The 22,692-nt window shown below is 40.3% G+C and overlaps 1 protein-coding gene across 2 annotated transcripts in view; it reads left to right on the top strand.

Moving 5' to 3' along the window:
- NALCN (sodium leak channel, non-selective) overlaps positions 1 to 22,692 on the top strand; it is a 241,612-nt gene that overhangs the window by 124,566 nt on the left and 94,354 nt on the right. For both annotated transcript variants that reach the window (XM_065628719.1, XM_065628725.1), the window contains exons 12-14: positions 6,944 to 7,111; positions 14,488 to 14,679; positions 20,824 to 20,961. In XM_065628719.1, coding sequence (XP_065484791.1) covers positions 6,944 to 7,111; positions 14,488 to 14,679; positions 20,824 to 20,961 — 498 coding nt within the window. The remainder of the gene's footprint in view (positions 1 to 6,943; positions 7,112 to 14,487; positions 14,680 to 20,823; positions 20,962 to 22,692) is intronic.

The raw sequence follows: 22,692 nt of genomic DNA on the forward strand, positions 1-22,692 counted from the left end.
TAACTTGTTCAAGTTCCTCTGTCTGACAATGGTTGACAGCCCTATCTCACAACCTTTTGAAAGGTAATTTCCTCAAACAAAATGTCAGGGGTAATGAACTGCGGCTTAAGTATAACATCTGCAGGCAATGCGTGGCTGCTGAGTTGCTATCTTTCTCTAGTAGGAGTGTAACATCCAGAAAAATTTAACTTAAAAAAAATGACAAAACACAGTCTTTAAAGAATACAGTACTTCTTCCTAAATCATCTTTATTCAACATATACCTAACTGCAAGAAGGTCCTTAAGCATAACCAAAATAGTGTTGCAAATAGCCTGGCTTCAGTAACCTTAAAAGCACACTGCAAAAAACACATTTATTAAGTCATGAATTTGGTGAAGGAGGAGGCTGTGCTCCCGAACCAGTGAAGTGGAGGTAAAAAGTTTATTTGTAAATGACATTCTGGCAGGGAGCCTGCTTGAGTCATTAGCCGGTCAAGGATTTTACTGTAGAGCATGCACTGGAGATCCTAGAATCTTGCCTACATGTCTTTTTAGTACTATCTAATTCAGTTAAAAAAAAATAAATCAAGACTTGAAGTCTTTGGTACTAATGTACAGGCACAGCTGCAAATAGATACTTGTTTTTCCTGAGTGAAATCAGTACTGTAGCATTCTTTATTAATTTGCGTATAAAGCCACCAGTGCTGAAGTTCGTGGAGATCAGGTCTCTGAAAGCGTTTGTCACGGCTGCCTGGATTGGGCACATGTCCGGCTTTACGGTTACTCAGTTTCCCTGGCTTTGTTTGGTACACAGTCCTCCTTCGGAGCCAGAAGGAACATCCTTAGGGTAGAGCACATGGCAGCAGTGTATTCCTTGTGATTCCTCTGCTGTTGCTATTGCCTTTTTGGCAGCCAACATTGGCAATACCAGTGACAGAGGAGTCACAAGGTGGAAGTTCCATGATTTGTACTCTTGGGGTTTTAAATGTTTAGATACATTTGAGAGTCAGGCTCAGGTGCCCAACTTTAACCTCTTTAGTCCATAACATTATGGTGTTTTATCAATCTCCATTTTTTAAGGGAGGTTGAGTTGATACCCATTTTTAAATTTGTCTTAGTTTTAGAATTTGTATCTGATCTCTTAAAATCTTATGAAGCTGAGACTTCACCAGTTCTGGGACAAAAATCAAAGGAAAGTTAAAGGTAGCACCAGAGTCCAAACCCGCAAAAAAAGAGCAGGTTGTAGACAACAGTGCTGTGTCATGCTTTGTTGTCTCTCATTCCCCTGGAAATGGCTGTGGTTTGTATGAACACTGAGTAAATGTTGGCCCAGCCAACAAGTACACAGTAACTGAATTATCTTTATTTTACCTGGAATTCTGAGCGTATTTGAAAAGCAACAGGAACATGAAAGAGGATGATCCTGGGAATAAGACATCAGAATGAAACCAACAAATGCTGGATTCTCTTATGACACCTTCCACAGCTTTGAGGATAGAAGTGAGGACAGGGAGACTCATTTTAATCTCTGTCCTGGTTTAACCCCATCCGGCAGCTCAGCCCCACACAGCTGCTCGCTCACTCACCCTCAGTGAGAAGGAGAGAGAATCAACAGGGTAACAGTAAGACAACTCATGGGTCAAGAGAAAGTTTAATAAGAAAAGCCAAAGCTGCACACACAAGCAAAGCAAAACAAGGAATTAATTCACCACTTCCCAGGGGCAGGCAGGTGTTCAGCCATCCCCAGGAAAGCCGGGCTCCATCACCTGTAACAGTTACTTAGGAAGACAAACACCATAACTCTGAACATCTCTCATTCTTTCTTAATTCCCTCAGCTTTTTATTGCTGAGCATGATGTCATATGGTATGGAATATCCCTTTGGTTAGTTGGGATCAGCTGTCCTGGCTCTATCCCCTCCAAACTTCTTGTGCACCCCCAGCCTGCTCACTGGTGGGGTGGTGTGAGAAGCAGAAAAGACCTCGACGCTGTGTAAGAACTGCTCACAACAGCTCAAACATCCCTGTGTTATCAACACTGTTTCATCACAAATCCAAAACACAGCCCCATACAAAATACGATGAAGAAAATTAACTCTATCCCAGCCAAAACCAGTACAATATGCTAGGCAAGAATCAAGTAATTAAGTCACCATTAAAGCCTGAAATCACGAACTTTTCATGGTAAGCATTTTTGCTTTATGCCCAGGATACAGCAAGTAACAACATTAATCCTATTTATATCCAAAACAGCAAACACTGCATGTGCTATTTCTATTTTGGCACTGAATATATAGCCTAATTATGCTTTTATTAATCAGTGCTAGAAACATTCCCTTCAACATCTATTTCAAAAGTAGGGTTTGTTCATCTGGAGTTTTTTCCAACAGAAATACTTGCCAGGGTTTAATAATTCAAGATCAGTATGTCATGTAGACTAGTGTGTTATAATTCTGTCCTGTAGGCAATGGCCAGTGTTCTTTAAAGATACCCTTCACTGTAACTGCATATCTTAGATTACTGATTTATTAGTGGGGAGGTTGCCAGAAAACTCATTTGTTTATATTGTACATGTTTGCATTTTTAAGTGTATAAGGTAAATTAGTCCACAGTAGAGAAAGGTATTTTGTTTATTTGTAAGGCATATTCTTGATGTCCATTTATTGGTTTTAGTTTTGTTTTTTGGGGTTTTTTTCACCTGTGATGCCTTTACCAGAGACATTATAAAAATCAAACAAGCAAACCCCTAGTATCTTATAGAAGGATGTATAAAATACAGTAGCAGAAGAGTAAAACAAATCCTGGGAGAGAGTAGAAATTGATAAGGTGGTGTCATTTCCTACTCGGTGATTGTGAAAGTTCTTCTTTGCAGCACAGGGCATCCAAAGAAATTGTTTTTAAGAGCTGTGAAGAGGCTGAATACTCAAGCAATCCAGATTATTCCACAGTGGCTGGTTTGTTTCCTTAGTGAGGGAGACTGGTTGCAGCAGGACACACTACTGTTGCTCTGTATTTTCCAATAGACTAGGCTGCAGAAAGCTTTCCCTTCAGAGGGAGCTTACCTGAGCAGCCAACAGCAATGGGGATTCCATTTGCTAAAGGAAATAGCCAGACAGATTACAGCAAACAGATCTGGCTTTCTGATACATTTTCCAGAAGTCATCTTGGAAGCTGCTGTCCTTAGGAGCAGACATGATCTAATAAAATAGGTCACTTGGTCCCTTCTGTGGACCGCATGCTGTAGTGGCCTAGAACTGTAGAAATACCATCACTTAAATTCAGTAGACAAATCTAAGTGAAGTTACTGAGATACCTAGTACCAAGAAAAAACCCCACTATTTTCTTTGTTAGAAAGAGAAGACAGACTCAAGAGAAAAGGAGGAAAACATTAGACAAAAAGATAAGATAGAAGTGAACTCTGAACCCAGATGCGGTTGGTTGCACAATTTTGTATACCCAGTAGTAAATACAAGGTTTTGACAAGCATTTCAACTTGTATATGTCAGCCTTACAGACGAAGCAAACCCAGACTTTTAACAGAGTGACTAAAAACCTCAGTGCAGCGTTTGAGAACCCAGAAAGAGCAGAGCTTCAAATTCATTTTGGTAATTGTTATTGAGGATGTTGACTTTACTTGCTCAATATTTAGACAGAACAGTGATATACGTTTGTTTCTATATGCAACTGCCACATTGTCTTCCATTAAAAGAAGATTTTAAAAGAAGGCTCCAGGGAGACCTTATTGAGGCCTTCCAGTACTTCAAACGGGCCTATAAGAAAGGTGAGGACAGACTTTTTAGCAGGGCCTGTTGCGACAGGACAAGGCATAATGGTTTTAAACTGAAAGAGAGGAGGTTCAGGCTAGACATGAGGAAGAAATTTTTTGCAATGAAGGTAGTAAAGTGCTGGCACAGGTTGCCCAGAGAGGTGGTAGATGCCCCATCCCTGGAGACATTCCAGGCCAGGCTGGAAGGGGCTCTGAGCAACCTGATCTAGTTGAAGATGTCCCTGCTCAGTGCAGGGGGGGTGGACTAGATGACCTTTGACGGTCCCTCCCAACCCAAACTATTCTATTATTGCAAAAGATGTTACAGAGTAGATGTCTTATTGAGGAGGTGTGAGATTCCTACAAGTACTGCTTTATAGGATCTGTAAAACCAGAGTTCAAAACCAGGTGCTCCTACACATACTTCCTGCTCAGGTCCTTTGGCAGTGTGTCCCCTTGCACAGCTGCCTTTCTGTAGCCTTCGCCCTGTCCTGGCTGAAGGAAGGATTGAGTGCTGTGTCAAATCTGGTAACAAGGGAAGTGGAGGTCTGTTCCCTTAATCCCACTGATCCTGCTCGGAAGAATTCTTGTCTTTCCCAACAGCTTCATAACCTTCCAAGTAAGCCACAGTTACAAAGAAATCTAGCTGGGTCCGTCACTGTTGGATGTTGGCTCATACTGAGCTCTGCCTCTGCCAAAAATGTTGAGGGGCTACTGGTATAAGTTAATGTTGTTGAAGGCAACATTAACACCATGAAGCTTCCAGATGATGGAATGGAAGTTAGCCCTCAGAGAAGCAGCCTGTTCGTGGTGTCTCCTCTTTTGACCCCCCCAAGCAAAATGGGCAACCTGGTGCAGGGTGGCTGCTTAAGTGTCACACCTGCTTTTCCTCTGTGGGTCTCTTCTGGCTTCTCATGTGAATTTGCCTTTCCTCTGTCTCTACAGAAATGAAAGGAGTGATTTCAGTTTTCAAAAAAAAGTCTATAAAATTTTATTACATTTCACACCTAACAAAAAGTTCTAGTCAGATATTTTGAATCTTCTCCTGTAATTAATTACAAGGATGGAAAAAAATAAAAGCTCTGTCAGCAGGAAGACAGGTGGATAAATGTAATCAGATGTTATGCAAACCATTTGATAGATTTTTAAGTACTAGTGGTTTGAATTCGTTTGACAAGCATGTAAAATGCAAATGATCCCACCCACACATTTTTAGAATAAATTAAAATACACTTAACGTCGTATTTGTTAGTCTTGTCCTAATAGGAAGCCTATGTGCTCTGAAGTACGTGTGTGTGTGTGTATTTAAATGGTATTGTTATTCCACCTGGTCTGAAGCTGAATTCCAGCTGCTTTCTACCCACAGTTCCATTTTTCCTAATTCGCCCCCCTTATCCTTTCAGGACTCACTTCGATGTTTTGGGATGTTGAGCTTTCATTTTTAAATTTTTGATGATTTTTTCCTTGTGTTTCAGGTAGAAATTTTCGTATAGAGGGATATTTTCTTCAAATGTGGCTCATTGTTCTCCTTGAGCTCTTTGAGCTACTAGAACAAGGGCTGAAAAAACTGGCCAGATACATTCAAGAATACAAGCGTGAAAGGGTCCCTACATTGTATACATGGATCCTTGTATGCCTGAAATCACACCAGTATTTTTTAGTAGTATTTCTTTCCTAATGTAAATAATTTTTTTGAGTGCTCTGAAGCATTTCACCTTGATTTAATCATTCAGAGGACATTTGAAGCCTGATAACTGATTTACATGCCTTGAGGAAACCATATAATAGAGCTGGTAGCACTGCTCATACACAGCTGTGTGGACTAGGGGAATAAACATAGGACATAAACTTCAGTGTTTAATTTCCATCTCCACTCCTGCTTTTGGCAATCCTGTACACATAAAATATGTGAAGTTTCATTTAGCCATCACACAAAACCCCTCTTTCATGTTGATAAATATATTTTTGAGGGACTGGAGAGTTTAAATTTTAGATAATGTAAGTACTTAAGACAGCATCCCAGAGATTCAGGGTTAAAATCTAATTCTCTAACTTTATTATCCCCTGCCAAGTCCAGTAAACATTATGGCCCACCATCAATTAATCTCTCCATCTTAAAAGATGAATAATGCTTTCACTCAAAGGAGGTTTGACCTGTATTTTGTTCATGTTCACACAGAACTTTGAAAGTATTCATTGTATAGAGATGCCACCTAATGTTATTACAGCGTCTCTTTTGAGCCCCAAAGTGTGTAAAGAGTCAGAGAGGAAGATTGCTAAGTCAAGGAAAAACTTCTTTTCCATTGGGTTTCCTGGTTGCTGGGAAGTGAAGGAGAGAGTACCTGAGAGTATATACAGTGGTAAATTAGGAAGATGGGTGAGGAAGAAGTGTGTCTAGCAAGAAGGATTTTCAGTAGTGAGAGAAGAAAGAGAAAATAAATGTTGAAGATGTAAACCTATGTAAAATTGTCTCCTTTTTTCCAAGCTGAACATCCTGCATTTTAGTGTCTAAATATTACAGGAGAGGCCTCTGGAGGAATCCCACAGTCATCCAGTGTCTACAAGTCGTTTTCTTCCCCTATAACTTCGCACCTTTCTGTCTTTGTTAAACTTCTTTAGCACTATCTCTTTTTAAAATTGTGAAAATTTACCAATTCTGGACTGAGCTTGAATTTCCTCTTTTTGTTAATTTAAGGCATGATCCCCATCACCCTCTTTTTACCTGTTTCAGCTGTTTTACTAGGAATGTTTTAGAAAATTGATGCAGCAATTTTTAAATGAGATCTTTAAATTTTGCTTTGTTCCTTATATCTCTTAAAATTCTTCAGATGGCTCATATGTGTTGCTTCACATTTTGAAAAAAAAATCTCATCAGTTTTTTACCTTTTCATCTGCATACACAAAGTGAAAGGTCAGCTGGATGGATTTATTATTTCATGCCTTCCAAATTGTGGAATCTACTTGTCTGTGTTGAAACTTCAGAAAATTTCATAAAGTGTACATTTTAAGGAAGAATATGAGCCAATATGAGAAATTTTATTATTTATTGTTTATTCTGTAGAGTATGAGTGGTTTTGTTAAATATCATGGAGGTCTTTATTTTTGACATACAAAACCTTGATAGACGTCATGACATAGAAACTTGTTAATTTAAATAAAAGTTTTGAAAACATCTTTCTTGTTTTATGTATTTGTCTAGGTTGCTTTTACAGTTCTATTTGATTTAGAAGCTCTCCTGAAGATCTGGTGTTTGGGTTTCACAGGATACATCAGCTCATCTCTTCACAAGTTTGAGTCACTGCTTGTAGTTGGAACCACTCTTCATATTTATCCAGACCTCTATCACTCTCAGTTTACGTATTTTCAGGTACGATCAGCTACTTTTATGTTTTATCCTGTATACCAATTAAAAACATTACCCATCAACATTTCGCTCACATTTACTTCCCTTCTTGGACTACTGACATTCTCACAACATTGACTCATTTTGAGAATACAAAAAATATAACAAATATGTCTGTTCTTAGCTATCTTTATTGGGTGGATTTACAGAAACAGGATTCTTCCTTACTTTGTTGTGAAGTCCTTTCTGTTTTCAGTAACTTTTATTTCTTATCTGTTCAGTAGGTTCTGGATTAGTTTATTATTACTTTATTATGGGTTCGTCAAAGGGAAGTGATGCTTGACCAACCTGATAGCCTTCTGTGATGAGCAGATGAGGGGAGAGCAGTGGATGTTGTCTACCTTAACTTCAGCAAGGCTTTTGACACAGTCTCTCACAACCTCCTCATAGGCAAGCTCAGAAAGTACGGGCTGGATGAATGCCCGGTGAGATGGATTATGAACTGGCTGGATGGCAGGGCTCAGAGAGTTGTGATCAATGGTGCAGAGTCTAGTTGGAGACCTGTAGTTAGTGGGATTCCCAAGGGTCAGTGTTAGGTCCAGTCCTGTTCAATGACCTGGATGAGGAGACTGAGTGCACCCTCAGCAAGTTTGCTGATAATGCCAAACTGGGAGGAAGGGCCAACACACCAGAAGGCTGTGCTGCCATTCTGCAAGACCTGGACAGGCTGGAGGACTGCGCAGAGAGGAACCTGATGAAGTTCAATAAGCACAAGTGAAGGATTCTGCACCTGGGGAGGAACAACCCCAGGCACCAGTACAGATCAGGGGTGAACCTGCTGGAAAGCAGCACTGCAGAGAAGGACCTGGGAGTTCTGGTCAACAACAGGTTAACCATGAGTCAACCATGTGCCCTTGTGGCCAAGAAGGCCAGCGGTATCCTGAGGTGCATTAAGAAGAGTGTGACCAGCAGGTGGAGGGAGGTTCTCCTCTCCCTCCGCTCTGCCCTGGTGAGGCCGCATCTGGAAAACTGCGTCCAGTTCTGGGTCCCCAGTTTAAGAAAGATAAGGAATTACTGGAGGGAGTCCAGCGACGAGCTACAAAGATGATTAGAAACCTAGAGCACCTTTCTTATGAAGAGAGACTGAGAGAGCTGGGTCTGTTCAGCCTGGAGAAGAGAAGGCTGAGAGGGGATCTCATCAATGCTTATAAATATCTCAAGGATGGGTGTCAAGAGGATGGGACCAGACTCCTTTCAGTGGTGCCCAACAACAGGGTGAGGGGCAGTGGGCACAGACTGAAACACAGGAGGTTCTGTCTGAATATGAGGAGAAACTTCTTTACTGTGAGGGTGCCAGAGCACCAGAACAGGCTGCCCAGAGAGGTTGTAGAGTCTCCTCTGGAGACATTCAAGACCCACCTGGACACATTCCTGTGTGATCTGCTCTAGGTGAACTTGCTTTAGCAGGTGGGTTGGACTAGATGATCTTCGGAGGTTCCTTCCAACCCCAACCATTCTGTGATTCTGTGATTTGCTGTCCTTCATTCAGCCTTGACCTTGCATACAGCTGTTTACAGCATCACCTTCGTGTAGTGTCCATCATTGCTCTCTTGACTTCTGTCCCTGAGGACTCAGTACACTTGCTGTTGCTTCTCCAAGTCCTCTGTGGTGGTCATGTGCCTAAGAGTCTCTTGTCCAGTTGTTGCTGGACTTCAGAGTTCATTTCTCCAGAATCATCATAGTGTTTGTTTTTATAGCTCTCCAATGGTTCCTTATATAGAGGGAAAGTGTGTTTATTGAGACTTTTCCTACATTTTCACTTTGGGGAAGAGCAGGAAGGAGAGACAAAGACAGACTGATTAATTCAGACTCTGATTCCTCCTCTCTCAGTCAGTGCAACCAATTCCCCATTCATTCTCCTTGAAGTGCTTAGGATTGTTCCAGTTGTGGGAGAAAGCACTGAGATTCATTATAATGTGCTATATTCTACAGTGCTGAAGAAAGTGATTTTCTAAAAAAAAAAATCAAACACTTCATATCTGTCCATTATTTAGCAATGGATTGGTATGGTGAATAATTAATAATAAAGGCAAATAATAAATTGTCAGGCAGAGTCCTGTCAATAAATGTGATTAGCTATAGTGACACATATTATAAGCGAGTACAATATGGGGGAGAAGTCTCCCCAAGTGTGGGTTGAAGTATGATGGCTTATTCAGACTTCTACAAATGTGTGGTGGGTTGACCCTGACTGGCTGCCAGGTGCCCACCAAAGCCGCTCTATCACTCCCTTCATCAACTGGCTGGGGGGAGAAAATATAAAGAAAGGCTCGTGAGTCAAAATAAGGACAGGGAGAGATCACTTGCCAGTTACCATCACAGGCAAAACAAACTCGACTTGGGGAAATTGGTTTAATTTTATTACCAATCAAAATCAACAAGGCCAAGTGCAAGGTCCTGCACCTGGGTCAGGGTGGCCCCCAGTATCAACAGAAGCTGGGGGATGAAAGGATAGACAGCAGCCCTGCCAAGAGGACTTGGGGGAACTAGTGGATGAAAGATTAGACATGAGCTGGCAATGGGCAGCCCAGAAAGCCAGTCGTATCCTGGACTGCATCAAAAGCAGCGTGGCCAGCAGATTGAGGGAGGTGATTCTGCCCCTCCGCTCCGCTCTGGTGAGACCCCACCTGGAGTCCTGTGTCCAGCTCTGGAGCCCTCAGCACAGGAGAGACATGGACCTGTTGGAGAGGGGCCAGAGGAGGGCCATGAAAATGCTCAAAAAGATGGAATACCTCTCCTATGAGGACAGGCTGGACTATATGACCTTTGAAGGTCCCTTCCACCCCAAACTGTTCCATGATTCTATGATTCTATGAATGAGAAATAAAAACTAAACCTTAAAACACCTTCCCCCTGTCCTTCTCTCCTTCCTGGGCTCAACTTCACTCCTGATTTCTCTACCTCCTCCCCACCAGCAGCGCAGGGGGACAGGGAATGGGGGTTGTGGTCAGTTCATCACACGTTTTCTCTGATGCTTCTTCCTCCTCAGGGGGAGGACTCCTCACACTCCTCCCCTGCTCCATCCTTGGCTCCTCTCTCCATGGGACCACAGGTCCTACCAGGAGCCTGCTCCAGCGTGGGCTTCCCACAGGGTCACAGCCTCCTCTGGGCACCCACCTGCTCTGGCGTGGGGTCCTCCCCAGGCTGCAGGTGGATCTCTGCTTCACCATGGACCTCCATGGGCTGCAGGGGACAGGTGGCCTCACCATGGTCTGCACCAAAGGCTGCAGGGGAATCCCTGCTCTGGTGCCTGGAGCACCTCCTGCCCTCCTTCTTCACTTACCTGTGTGTCTCAGAGTTTTTTTTCTCATAGTGTCTCACTCCTCTCCTTGGCTGCAATTGCACATATGCAGATTTTTTTTCACCTTTCTCAACTATGTTATCCCAGAGGCGCTACCACCACTGATGATGGGCTTGGCCTTGGCCATCAGTGAGTCTGTCTTGGAGCTGGCTGGCATTGGCTGTATTGGACATAGGAGAACCTTTTGGCATCTCCCCCTGTTACCAAAACCTTGCCATGCAAACCCAGTGCAAAATGCCATCCTGTGTTTTTTCTAAATGGCTCTACAAACGTTCTCAAGAAGTCTTTCAGGATGACATATTCTATTTGGTTTTCACTTGGTATCATTTGAAGGCACTCAGATGGTTATAGCTTTGATTTTGCTGTTCAAATATGTAAAATGTTGTTATTCAGTTGGCATGGTATTTCTAACCTTCAAGAAAGGATGATCTATCAGGAGAATGCCATTGCACTCTTGTGTCAAAAGTACACAGGAAAACTAACTGGGCACTCTCAGCAACTTCCTTAATAGTTGGTCCATATTCGTTAGGGGAGAGTTCGCTTACATCCGATAATTTCTAGGAATTTTAAGTATAAATTATTAATATGTAGGACTAAATAGGTAACGTCATTACTAACTCATGATTTTGAAGATAAAATGTAGCCAGATGTTGATAATAAAATAATAAGTATTTTATTTCTAATGTATTTAATTATTTTCCTGTGGCAGGGTGGGCGTGGGGGTGGTGGTGTTGTGGGGTTCTTTTAAGTGCTAGCATTTCTGATAGAAAATGTCGGGATATATGTGAGACACATACATTTTACAAGCAGAAACACCTACTACACTGAAAGATTCGGGTGGTATTTTGCAATCCAAATCACCTAAAAGGAAAATGACAGTAAGGTTGGAAAAGACTTTACCTTTGGTGTCCGTGTGTAAGGGAGGTACGCACCGTATTCCCCCACAATTAAGCTTCTGGGCAAGCTAGATAACACATTTTCAGATCAACCAAGGTCAAAAATACTTTTTCACATCGATACGTCTTGATGTTGGGCAGATTTCCAGGCCTTTAGATGTTAATGATGACAGGTTAAATGTGTTCCTTGTCAGCCAGCAAAACAGTTTACTGAGAACAGGAGTCTTATTTGACACATTCCAGGATAGCGAGCAGAAATATCACTTGGCTTGTCTGGTCTTCCTTACCATATATTTCCATCTGCATTATTTGTTGGTCTTTATCATTACCGTTTGCCAACACATCATTCACTCTTCACTATATTGGCTACTGTCCACCCTCCCACCCATTCCTTTTGCTGTACGTTCATTCAAAACACTTCGCAAAGCCCTGTGTGAAAGACTACAGCAAAACACCACTCCGTGGCTATAATCTGTAGAGCACAAAATCAGTGGAAAAATGACAGAATTTGCATATTATTGCAGAGATCTGTAAAGAACTGGCAGAAAAGTGAGAGATTTAAACTGAATTTGACCTATACTGGACTGAAGAATTGGTATTGTATCTGTGCTTGGGGAAAAGATTGCTGAGTCATTTTCTGAATAAATATCCCTTTTAGGAGATGCAGCCATTCTTTGTAAAAAGCTGTGGCACCTCTTTCATATTTTCTATCTTGATTTGCTTTTTAACATATTTTTATATTTAATCCAAATAGCACACCTTCTACAGCTCTTAAAATGTAATACAATTTGCAATCCAATTACATAGAATGCATAACTGTTCATTAGAGTGTACTTTTGCAAGATTCAATTTGTCACTTAATGAAAATAAATGAAAATAAATGAATAAAACAAATAGTGTCAATAAGATTAATGTGCTGCTTGAAGGTCAATTAAAGTTCTCCAAAGGAAGGGGGGAAAAAGTAAGGCAGATAATAGTTTATCTAAAACACAGCTCAGAATACCAACTTCACCCCATTGGGATGAGTGTTGAAGCTAGTATTGGTGGGAACAGAGTTAACGTTTACACTGTGAGTAGATCTTATAAGTAAGAAGACATCATGTTTACATGTTCATAGTACTTGGAAATATCATTCATCTCACTGTTACTGCCTTGGTAACCAGTTTCATGGACTCAGACTATAGGTAATGTGATCACAGCACCAATGTGAAAGAAAGGGCTTTATCTCACCATGCTGTAACATTGTGAAAGTCAAGCTATTTAGTGTAACCTCTGTATTTAGGACCCTTTTTTACTGAAGACAATGAGTGTTCATCCCATCTCACACAAGGGATCTGGTATGTTTGGAAAAAGTTGCTCTCTTAAGTTGGCTTTCTCTCCCCTTTGGCAGTAAAGCCTAGATGACTAGCATATTCTGCCTACGTGGCAGATAGGCAGGGAGATGAGTTTCAGGCAAAATGCAAAGGTGTACATTATTAGCAAGCTACAAGGTACAGTGAACTCTTTCTGTGAATAATTTCTGTCAAACTTATTTTCTCTCCAAAAGCAGCACAGTAATTGCATTTGACTTGCACATAAGGTCAGCCTATAATTGCACTGTAATTCCTACCTTTCAGTTTCAATATGATTCTTGTGGAAATATAGGTGATACTTTGGGCTAGGGAGTATTTTTCTCTGTAAGAACTGCGGAATCTTATTTTCCCCATATGCTGCTGTCTGTTGTCTCCAGCAACTACTGTTGCTGCCGTTGCCTCCTGTTGATACTGATGTTCGTGTCACTGTGCCACCATTAGTGGCAGAAGTAGGAGAACCAGAGCTGTCAGCAGCTTTTCCAAGGTGCACTCAGCAGCGAATGGGTCAGGAGTTCCACACACAATCACAGTTCTGCAGTGGCTACTAATACTGAGAGGTGTCAAATACAGGGTGTTTCAAAGAGATGAGCCCGATTTCAAAACAGTATACAGGGTGTTTCAAAAAGGTAGGCCCCAAACATCTTTTCGAAACACTCTGTACGTCAAATATATCAAATATGTCAGTGGCACAAAATGCCATGCCCTCTGATACTGAGAAATGCCACCCAAAATTTCCCTTGTTGTATATAGTATGAAATAGCAAAATATGTACCAAACTTTCTAGATTATATGGCACTCAATGCCAAGCAATTTTGCCTTGGGTCACTGAAATGGAAAGATGACCTGTGGAAGAAGAGTTGGCAGTTCTTTATGTGAATATGTAACCTGGTGCAACAAATAACATAGAGTCACAGAAAAACCTAGGTTGGAAGTGGCCTTTGAAAGTAATCTCACCTAGCCTGCTCCTCAAAGCAGAGCTTTCTTCAAAGACTGTTCAGGACCCTGTCCATTTAGAATAAGTATGACTTCTTAACAGTGATGGTAATCAAACTGGAGCAATTTACCTAGTACTGCAGTAGATTCTCGATTGCTAAATCTAGACTGATGTATTTTCACCTCTGCCTGAAACTATTCGTGTGTGTGGTAACACACTGTAAACCTTCATTGCACTGTAATTACACATTACATTCAGATTTACTATCTGTGGTGTGTTTTGTTTATCTCTTTGTTCCCTTTGTTACCCCAAAACAGCTTTACCCAGTTGCATTTCTGTGATGACTTCATGATTGCTGAGTTGGTGACGGCCTTGAGTATCCTCCTGTGCCTGTACTCTCGAGGCCTCTGCTGTCATCTTGTACCTGTACATCTTGATGCTGGATTTTATGAAAGGGTCATAGATATCTTTCTGTTCAAAATTACAGCTCGTTATTACTATATGTTGGAAAAAAAGAGATTTGTAACAATAAGCGTTACACCACGCAATCATAAATAGCTAGGCAAAAAGCAAAGTAGGTTTACAGTTACCTAGTCACTGGGTAACTGCTGTTGCTAGCTAAAAAAAAATCCAGGCAAGCCAAGATACGTACAGACAAAACCTGACAGGTTCAAGGGCTTGTATTCTTAACCTAACCGACAGCTTTTGGTCTGTTACAAGCGGTAGCAACCTGATATCTACTGGCCTACAAGGCTGCAGGTCCCTTTTTGGCCTTGAAGTGTCTGATCCTGTGAAAAGTTATTGATTAATGTGATAATCTAATAATTAATACAGTTGTATTTTCTCTTTCTCTGCAGGTTCTTAGAGTAGTTCGGCTCATAAAGATTTCTCCTGCATTAGAGGATTTTGTGTATAAGATATTTGGACCAGGAAAAAAACTTGGGAGTTTGGTGGTATTTACTGCCAGCCTTTTAATCGTAATGTCAGCAATCAGTTTACAGATGTTTTGCTTTGTGGAAGAACTGGATAGATTTACAACCTTTCCACGGGCAAGTATAAAAAACATTAATTTCTCATTGCTTGTTTTTATTTTCTTATGATTGATATTTTTTTACCATTGATGGTGGACTTGGCAGTGTCATGTTGACAGTTTGACTCGATGATCTTAAAGGTCTTTTCCAGCCTAAATTATTTATGATTCTACGATTCTATCATATTTGTTATTGTATTAGGGATCTTTCTTTCCTTCTGAGAATGATGGAGCAGTTTATCTCCATATGTGTAGATAACAGAATTGTATTTTCTTCCTGTAGTCCATGAGTAGTGAAGTTTGTCTTTCTCTGGGTGAGGTATTCTATTTCTGCTGTCGAAGAAGTATAGAGAAATTTCACATATGCACCCTGATGATGACACAACAAAGCATATGGCTTAATGGTACTCTAGAATGTTACAGAAAGAGGCTTCATGTGCACAATCATGAATATTAGTCACAAAATTTATATAAGACCTGTCTACACATGATTTATATCTTCATATTATGGAAGTGTTTGTTCTTGATTTGTACAGGAATGCTTGTTTTACACAGGGTTATAAAACCTGTCTTGATTGACAAAATGTTTGCCTTTTGGGTATACATAATAGATATTTGTGGGCATTGCATTAATTCAGAACAGAACATTGAAAATCAGTGGAAATTGGAGCTAATGTATTTATTGAAGCACACTGTTCTGAATGAAAATACTGCCATTTCTTTAATAATGGATTAGACTGAGTGTACATGGATTGATTCCAGTGACAATTTATTTCTTTCTGTCATTGCAGCTTGGTTATCCAATGTATCTATTTTAGTGAAAGTGCATTGGTTGGAGCAATTAAATAACAATGAATAAGACAGCCTCAAGGGTCACGCATTTAGCAAACAAAGCAGCCAGGCAACAATTTGTAATTATCAACCTGAACTTGATGTATGGGAAGCTCGCCATCAAATGTAAGACAAAAACACCCACCCACAGGGAATAGTGTAACACCGTGCTTTCTGTTCTGGAAAATGTGCTTACAAAAGCTGCCAGTAGGATCATAAAGAATTTAGTATAATTCATTTTTTTAAATGCTGAAGAAAACGTAAGCTTTTCTAATGAAGCCAGACCTCTATCTCTAAATTGAGTGATACTACCACTATATTGTGTGCCCAGCTCCCATGTATAGCTCCTGAAAAAACTTCGAACTGCAAGTTTGAAATCACCGTGGAGGGTTTTTTTTTAGAATTATTATTTATAAAAAATGGCAGGGAAAGTCCTGAAATATTTATTGTCGTATAATTAAAATAAGACAGATTCACAACCATTTGCACATTTTAACTAGGTAAATTGATACAAGTATCTGAAAAAGATCCGTTTGCAGTAAAACATTGCCAAGATATCTCAAGATGTTAGTAAAGTTTTAAATTATTTTGAGCATTTCAATCTAAGGCCATTTAAGCTTCAATAAGAGCTTCTATCATATTGAATTTTAACAGATACATGTATACACTAAATACATTTTCGAAGAGTGAGAAAATATTTTCTCCAGGAAATTATACAGTTTTTTACAAACAGAAAATATCCAAACTTGTTTTCTATTTTCTGACTTAAGTTTTGGAAAAAGAGAAGACCCTTTACCGGTAATAAAGGAGTATTCCAGCAATACTGAACCGAAAGATTTTTAATACTTTTTATAGGATAGCTAGAAGCAAGAGTCTCTCCTCATTTTTTAGTTACTGCTTATTTGTATACCTATTCGCCTTGTTGTGAATATTTCAGAAGTATAATTTACGGTATGTTGTTTCTCTTTTTTTTAGCAGTTTTTTAGTGAAGCATCTCTTAATAGGTTAGTAGAGTCTGTGAAAATTGTATACTCAAAAACTGTGTACTCAAATATTGTGATTGATGGTATGAGTGATGGTGTCCCTCCGAAGGAGTGTGTCTTGCCTAGCAAAGGCTGGGGGATTCCTACTCGTGTTGTCTGCTCTGAATAAAGACCACTGAATCTGTTTACAATAAGACAATTATAAAATACGGAACTTTGGGTTTGCCTGGAACGTATTATTTTTAAAACGTGACTGAAGACGTGCTTGCATTACTATATCACATGGGAGGTGATATGAGGTCTGCAATAGCAGAATTTGCCAAGATAAATTTTTAGGAGCTTATCTCCAAAGAAGAGCAAACCTAAAATGGCCAGGACTGTTGCTGTGGACTTTTTCAGTTACAAACACAGAGAGGACAAGCACATGAAAATGGTGACAATAGAGGCTAAATTTTGAGTTTGTACATTAAAGTGCTTTCTGCACTGAAACAGACAACCTAAAATCATTTTGAAACTGTAAGTGCTTTATAAGAAGGCACAGTATGGGTTTTGGAACAAGTAGACCTCCTCCTTCTGCTAATGCCTCTAAATTGCATGTTTTCACATGGTTTCCTGACAACAGTCAATAGGCACAAGCTCGGTGTTGCCATGGCTACAAATTTCACCCTTCTTTCGGCCATTGCAACTTCCCAAATGGTCTGGCTTTCTCTCTAATGCTAAGTATGAAAATATAGATGTTCCCTATACTGTTTTTAGCCATTCGCCGTCTCTGTTTCTACATGTCTTTTCGGGCTGTGCCTGTTGAGCCTTGAGGACAGGGGACAGCTGGACCCCTTGAAGAAGGAATGGGAGGGGGGCGTCTGTTCAAAGGCATCGGTGTAAGATGGCTGCTAAGAAGTTTTAAAATTCACTGTGTGGAAAACAAAGCACATTGTAAGTGTCTCTGACTTCCATGCCCTGGTTTCTCTTGAGGTTTGGGGCCATGTGTTGACTACTCAGTGTCTCAAGTTACAAAGCTGGGAATGCTGCTGTTCTTTTAAATGGGTCAACACAAGATGAAAGCCAGGCCCAACTGATCTCAGCAGCAAAAATCCCTCAGTCTTCAGCAAAACCAGGACTTTACTCCTAGCCTTGAGCCTGGAGAAAACTCAAGTTGTGAAATGTTAGTTCAGCCTAAGCATCATCCATTTAAAGAGTTGAACAATGTAGTCTTAATTCTCTGATGCAGTTACAATCTCAGTGTCATTGCCATGTTGCTACAGGGTGGCTACTCTTTTCTCAGGGTGTTATTGGGCAGTCATGGCTTTGTTAGGAGAAAAAGCTTAGTTTACACAGGTAGAACAGATTGCAAACATTTCACAACATTGGCCTAAGTCCTGTTAACTGAGTTTGCAGAAGTAATCCCACTGATTGTAGGACTGCTTCCATGAACGAAGCTGTTGAGATTTGGCCCATAGTATTTTTCAGACAAGCAGCAGTTACAAGTCAAGAACATTATAACTGTAAGTAGTCATTTGTCTGATATCACCCCTGTAATAGCTGGACAAGATATCAGAACTGGCACTTGGTCTTGGATGTTCCACTGGACCTTTGCCAATCTTCCTCTATAAATAAAAAGATAGTTTGGCTTCCATCATCAAAACAGCTCATTAAGTAATAGGGTATAAATACTCAAAGAAATTGACAGTCTTTTCTATAACACAAATTAATTCAGAAGATCAGCATTTGCATAAATCTCTAAGTCTCATCTTCACAGATGTTGATTCTGTCAGCTAGTTGCATTTCAAATTAATTTTAAAATAAACAGTGGAAAGTATACCTTTCAACTAAAAATAACTTGCTCCAAAGGAGATTGCTAGGTGCGAAGTATATACTCATTGTGCAGTGCCGTATTTTCTTAAAACTAATGCTTTGTCATATACTGGACTTTAGTGTTATATTTACATGTTTAAATTATGCTGAAAGGCTATTTTATGTAACTATATGCTTTATGGACAGCTGTTTTAAGTGGAAGATTAGATTTTTATGATGTTAGAAGAAGGTCTTTTCCAAATTAATCTAGTACTTGTATTAATGAGAGGTCTACAAGATAGTATTGGAAGTGTCTTTATACCTTGAGGAATTAATTAAGATACATATTTTTTAAAAACAATAAACTATAGTAATATAGTGTGATTTAGAAGAACGGATACTGCACTGATTCAATTATCCAGTCTCTCAGGTGTTTTTAAAGCCAGCAGTGGGGTGTATTACCTAATGTAGTGCCCACCTTGTATGTCAGCAAGGAGTCTCACACCAGTCAGGTGCGACCGTCGCTGGCTCCAGGGATGCTCTGAGTGCAGGAAACAGCGACTGCCTGGTTTAGCTTCACCTCCCTGTCACGAAGGGAAGCTGAGGAGCGGTGCTGGGCACCAATGGCGTGGTTGTCTTCTTCACCCTCAAGCACCTCTGGCAGCTGTATAGGGGCTGAATTTCCTGCGTGTTTCAGGCACGCTCCTCTGGCCGCAGAAGGCATCTCCTGGGCTAAAGATCTCAAATGTTTCCTTCTCTGCGGGTTTTGCATTGGGAGAGACTTGAGGTATTTTGCAGAGCTAGGTAACACTCGTTGGTGTTCTGTTTGGGTTTTTTTTTCAGGACTCTTATAAAGACTTTTTGTAAGGAAAGAAGTCGCTAACAAGAGTCTGTAATTTTGTGCAGTGTGTGGTTCACAGAATCACAGAATGTTAGGGATTGGAAGGGACCTCGAAAGATCATCCAGTCCAATCCCCCTGCCAGGGCAGGAACACCTAGGTGAGGTTACACAGGAAGGCGTCCAGGCGGGTTTTGAATGTCTCCAGAGAAGGAGAATCCACAACCTCCCTGGGCAGCCTGTTCCAGTGTTCCGTCACCCTCACTGAGAAGAAGTTTCTTCTCAAATTTAAGTGGAACCTCTTGTGTTCCAGCTTGAACCCATTACCCCTTGTCTTACTGTTGGTTGTCACCGAGAAGAGCCTGGCTCCATCCTCGTGACACCCACCCACCCACCCCTGGTTGTCAGGGGTCAGGTCTAGGGGAGGATCTGGCCACAGGTCAGCAACATGCTAGTTAAGGCCGAGGTTACTGGCAGGAACATGCAAGTGGAGGGCACTGCAAATTCCAGCCCCTGCATTTGGGCTCTCCTAACACATGACATAGTAGAGATTTTAGCTGACATAAAGGATTTACAGAACAGTAGTTGCAAGCAATTTTCTCTGCTGCTTCTAGTTTATGCTGGCCTTTGTTCTCTGTGGGATCTGTGTGTTCAAAGGAAAGGTGGGGACATTACATTTGGTCAAGATGTTGCTGATGCAGTAAGTCTTAAGTCTAACTTCGTCTGCCAGTATGTGCATTTGCTCACTTGGATGCCTTGATCTGTTCTGTGTACACCTTAACTTCACTGCTTGTGAGTGATTTGGACTTGTAGGCTTAACCATCTCTGAAAATTTGATTTGTGTGATTTAATTCTGAATACAACTGTAAAAATAGCTCTCAAACTCCTTGGTCTTAGCCTAACAGTGTGTTTAGGCTTCTGTCTGCTTCAGAGTGCCACAGAACACGGGAGCAATAAGAAACCACTCTGGGTTCTGATGTGGGGGTTTTTTGTGAGAGCCAGCAGCCAAATTTTTTACAAAGCCCTTAGCAGATAAATGTTTGGGACCACCCTAACAGGGTAAAAATGCACAGTTCTTCCTCTGAACATGATCTAGAGGTAACATGATCCAATTTTTGTACTTTAAAATATGTACTAATTATAACGGACAGAGGAGAAAAAGCTCTAGTCATAGGATCCTTATCAGTGGTCCAAGTCCTTGTCACCAAATGTTAATGATGTGCTGTGGCCATGGGGACCAAGTGCTATATGCATGCATGTGGACAGTCTGCTCTGGAGTAGATTCTACCCTACGCTGGAGGGTAGAAATCACAGCCCGGACTCCCTGAAGGGCGTGCCTGTAATCTTAAGGGTCTTGTTTGCATTGGGAGTAACTGCTTAGAGAAGACATTGTTTTGTTTGAAAAACTCTGCAAACTTGATAAGGAGCCCTAGCAAAGTACTCGCCTGTAGTTAATATTAGTAATATAAACTTGACATCTCCCTCTCCAATTACACAGAATCACAGTGCATATTACGATTCAGTCAAAGGTTAAGCTATTTATTTCTCCTTTAGCTCTGGAATAGCATTTCACCTGACTTTAAAAATTGAAATACATTTGTTTATTAAGATTAAACAAACAAAAGAGGTGTTCTGCTCTGTTAAATCAATTTGAGGTATGTGTCTGTAAAATCACATTGAAATAATTTGTGAATTGTTAATATGTTTGTGATTCTTGCAGGCATTCATGTCAATGTTTCAGATTCTCACACAGGAAGGATGGGTGGATGTCATGGATCAAACACTGAATGCTGTAGGACATATGTGGGCACCAGTAGTTGCCATTTACTTTATACTATATCATCTTTTTGCTACTCTGGTAAGTTTTGCCTTGCAAATGTGCTGTGCTTTTCTTTGTTTTGAATTATTCTCATAGCTCTTGTATTATTTTTTCTCAGCTAGTTAAAACTAATTCCGGTGCTCATTTTCAGCATAGAGGGCTTTAGGATTAGTTCTTTGATGTGGTAGAATTTCCCCTTCAGCCATGTGGCACAAGGCAGTGAGCCTTTGTTTTGTTGTGAGGTGATGTTCTTCATAAGATCCAAGTCACACTGCTAGACTAATAATATAATTGTTAACTGTCTTGTACCTTCACAGTTCTGATTGCATAGTGAAACAAGTGCTTTTATTTATCATGTAGGAATCGTTTCCTCAACTTCCATTGCATTCTCTTTGCAGCAGTAATTAAAGTGAGAAGTGTAAAGCCTCAGGATGCAAGCTCTTAACTAAAAATCACTGCTTTCCTGTTGTCTAATGCAAAATCAATGCATGGAAAATATATGATATAGTATATCTAGCAATAAAAGGATGAGAATTAATAAAAAGGTTCCTGCAGGTGAATGACAATGGGGATTATGCCTATATGCCTGTCTGTATGCATTTTAAATGGGATGATTACAATTTTGCATAGAGAAAACAGTAAGGAAAACAATTTTTGAATATCTTATATGAGTAATGGGTTTGTACTGTGTTTTGAATACCAACACAGAGCAAATACCACCATCAGGGGAATAACCATTTTAGCCATCCTTAATTCACTCCTACTTTTGCTTATTTTGTATTTCGCATTCACTGCAGTTTTTGAGGCACTTATTCATATTTTCACTTTATTGATTCCATTTTCTTTCTTTGTTCAGTTATCTACTTACGTAAGGTCCTAACTGGATTTACACAATCTCTGTCAGCTTCCATCTTTTACTTTACAATATGTCCTGTTTCGCTTCTAAAGACTGAATAGTCAGACTCAAATTGTGGGTGCAGTGGGTTCTTTCATATGAACTGAAATCTTGACCACTTTATAAATGGCATTAAAGGGCATTTGATACTCTTAGAGCTGCTTAACCAAATTAAAGTCTAAGCCAAACAAATGTACGTATCAGCAGATGTATAGGACATGTAATTTGCTTGCAAGGGTCAGAGGAGTCCTTGGGGTCTGGAAAAGCAATTTTAATGCTAAAGGGATCTTTAAAACTCCTTGGGAAGTGGGGACAGAAAGCAAAAGGGAAGTGGATTTTAGTCATGGATTTGAAAGCAGTTACGGGTTAGAGAATCTTACTGCTGTTTTTCTGTTTTTTCACCAAGAACTTTGCCTGAACTGGAATACATATTTATCTCTTAGATGAGTGTTAAGCAAGTCCGTAAACTAAATCAGTGTCAAGTGGCCTCTGTGCTAGAAATTCACACCTTGAGAAGTAACTGAGCTGTAAGAGCAATTTTAGTATGCTGCTTTATGTTTCATGTTTTTAAAGAGTCATCTGGGACTTTTCCATTTGTTTACTCAAAACGTTTATTTTGCTAGGAGTGAAGTCACTTTTCAGTATGCCATACTCAGTCCTTTTACGGGGAATTTGCATTTAAGTACACAGTCCTTGCTTCGCTTCTGAAGTGAGCACATTTCTTCTCATTCACCTATGCAAATTTTACATGGATGAAGAAACTCTGCAAAGACAACTTTGCAGAATACCTGGACTGACGAAGTTGTTGTTTTCACTTCTAAGATCTTCCTCAGACCCTGGAAGAGAAAATCTAAGTAGAACAGTTGTCTGCAAGC

Source organism: Caloenas nicobarica, chromosome 1 (genome assembly GCF_036013445.1).
Source record: "Caloenas nicobarica isolate bCalNic1 chromosome 1, bCalNic1.hap1, whole genome shotgun sequence".
NCBI lineage: Eukaryota > Metazoa > Chordata > Aves > Columbiformes > Columbidae > Caloenas > Caloenas nicobarica.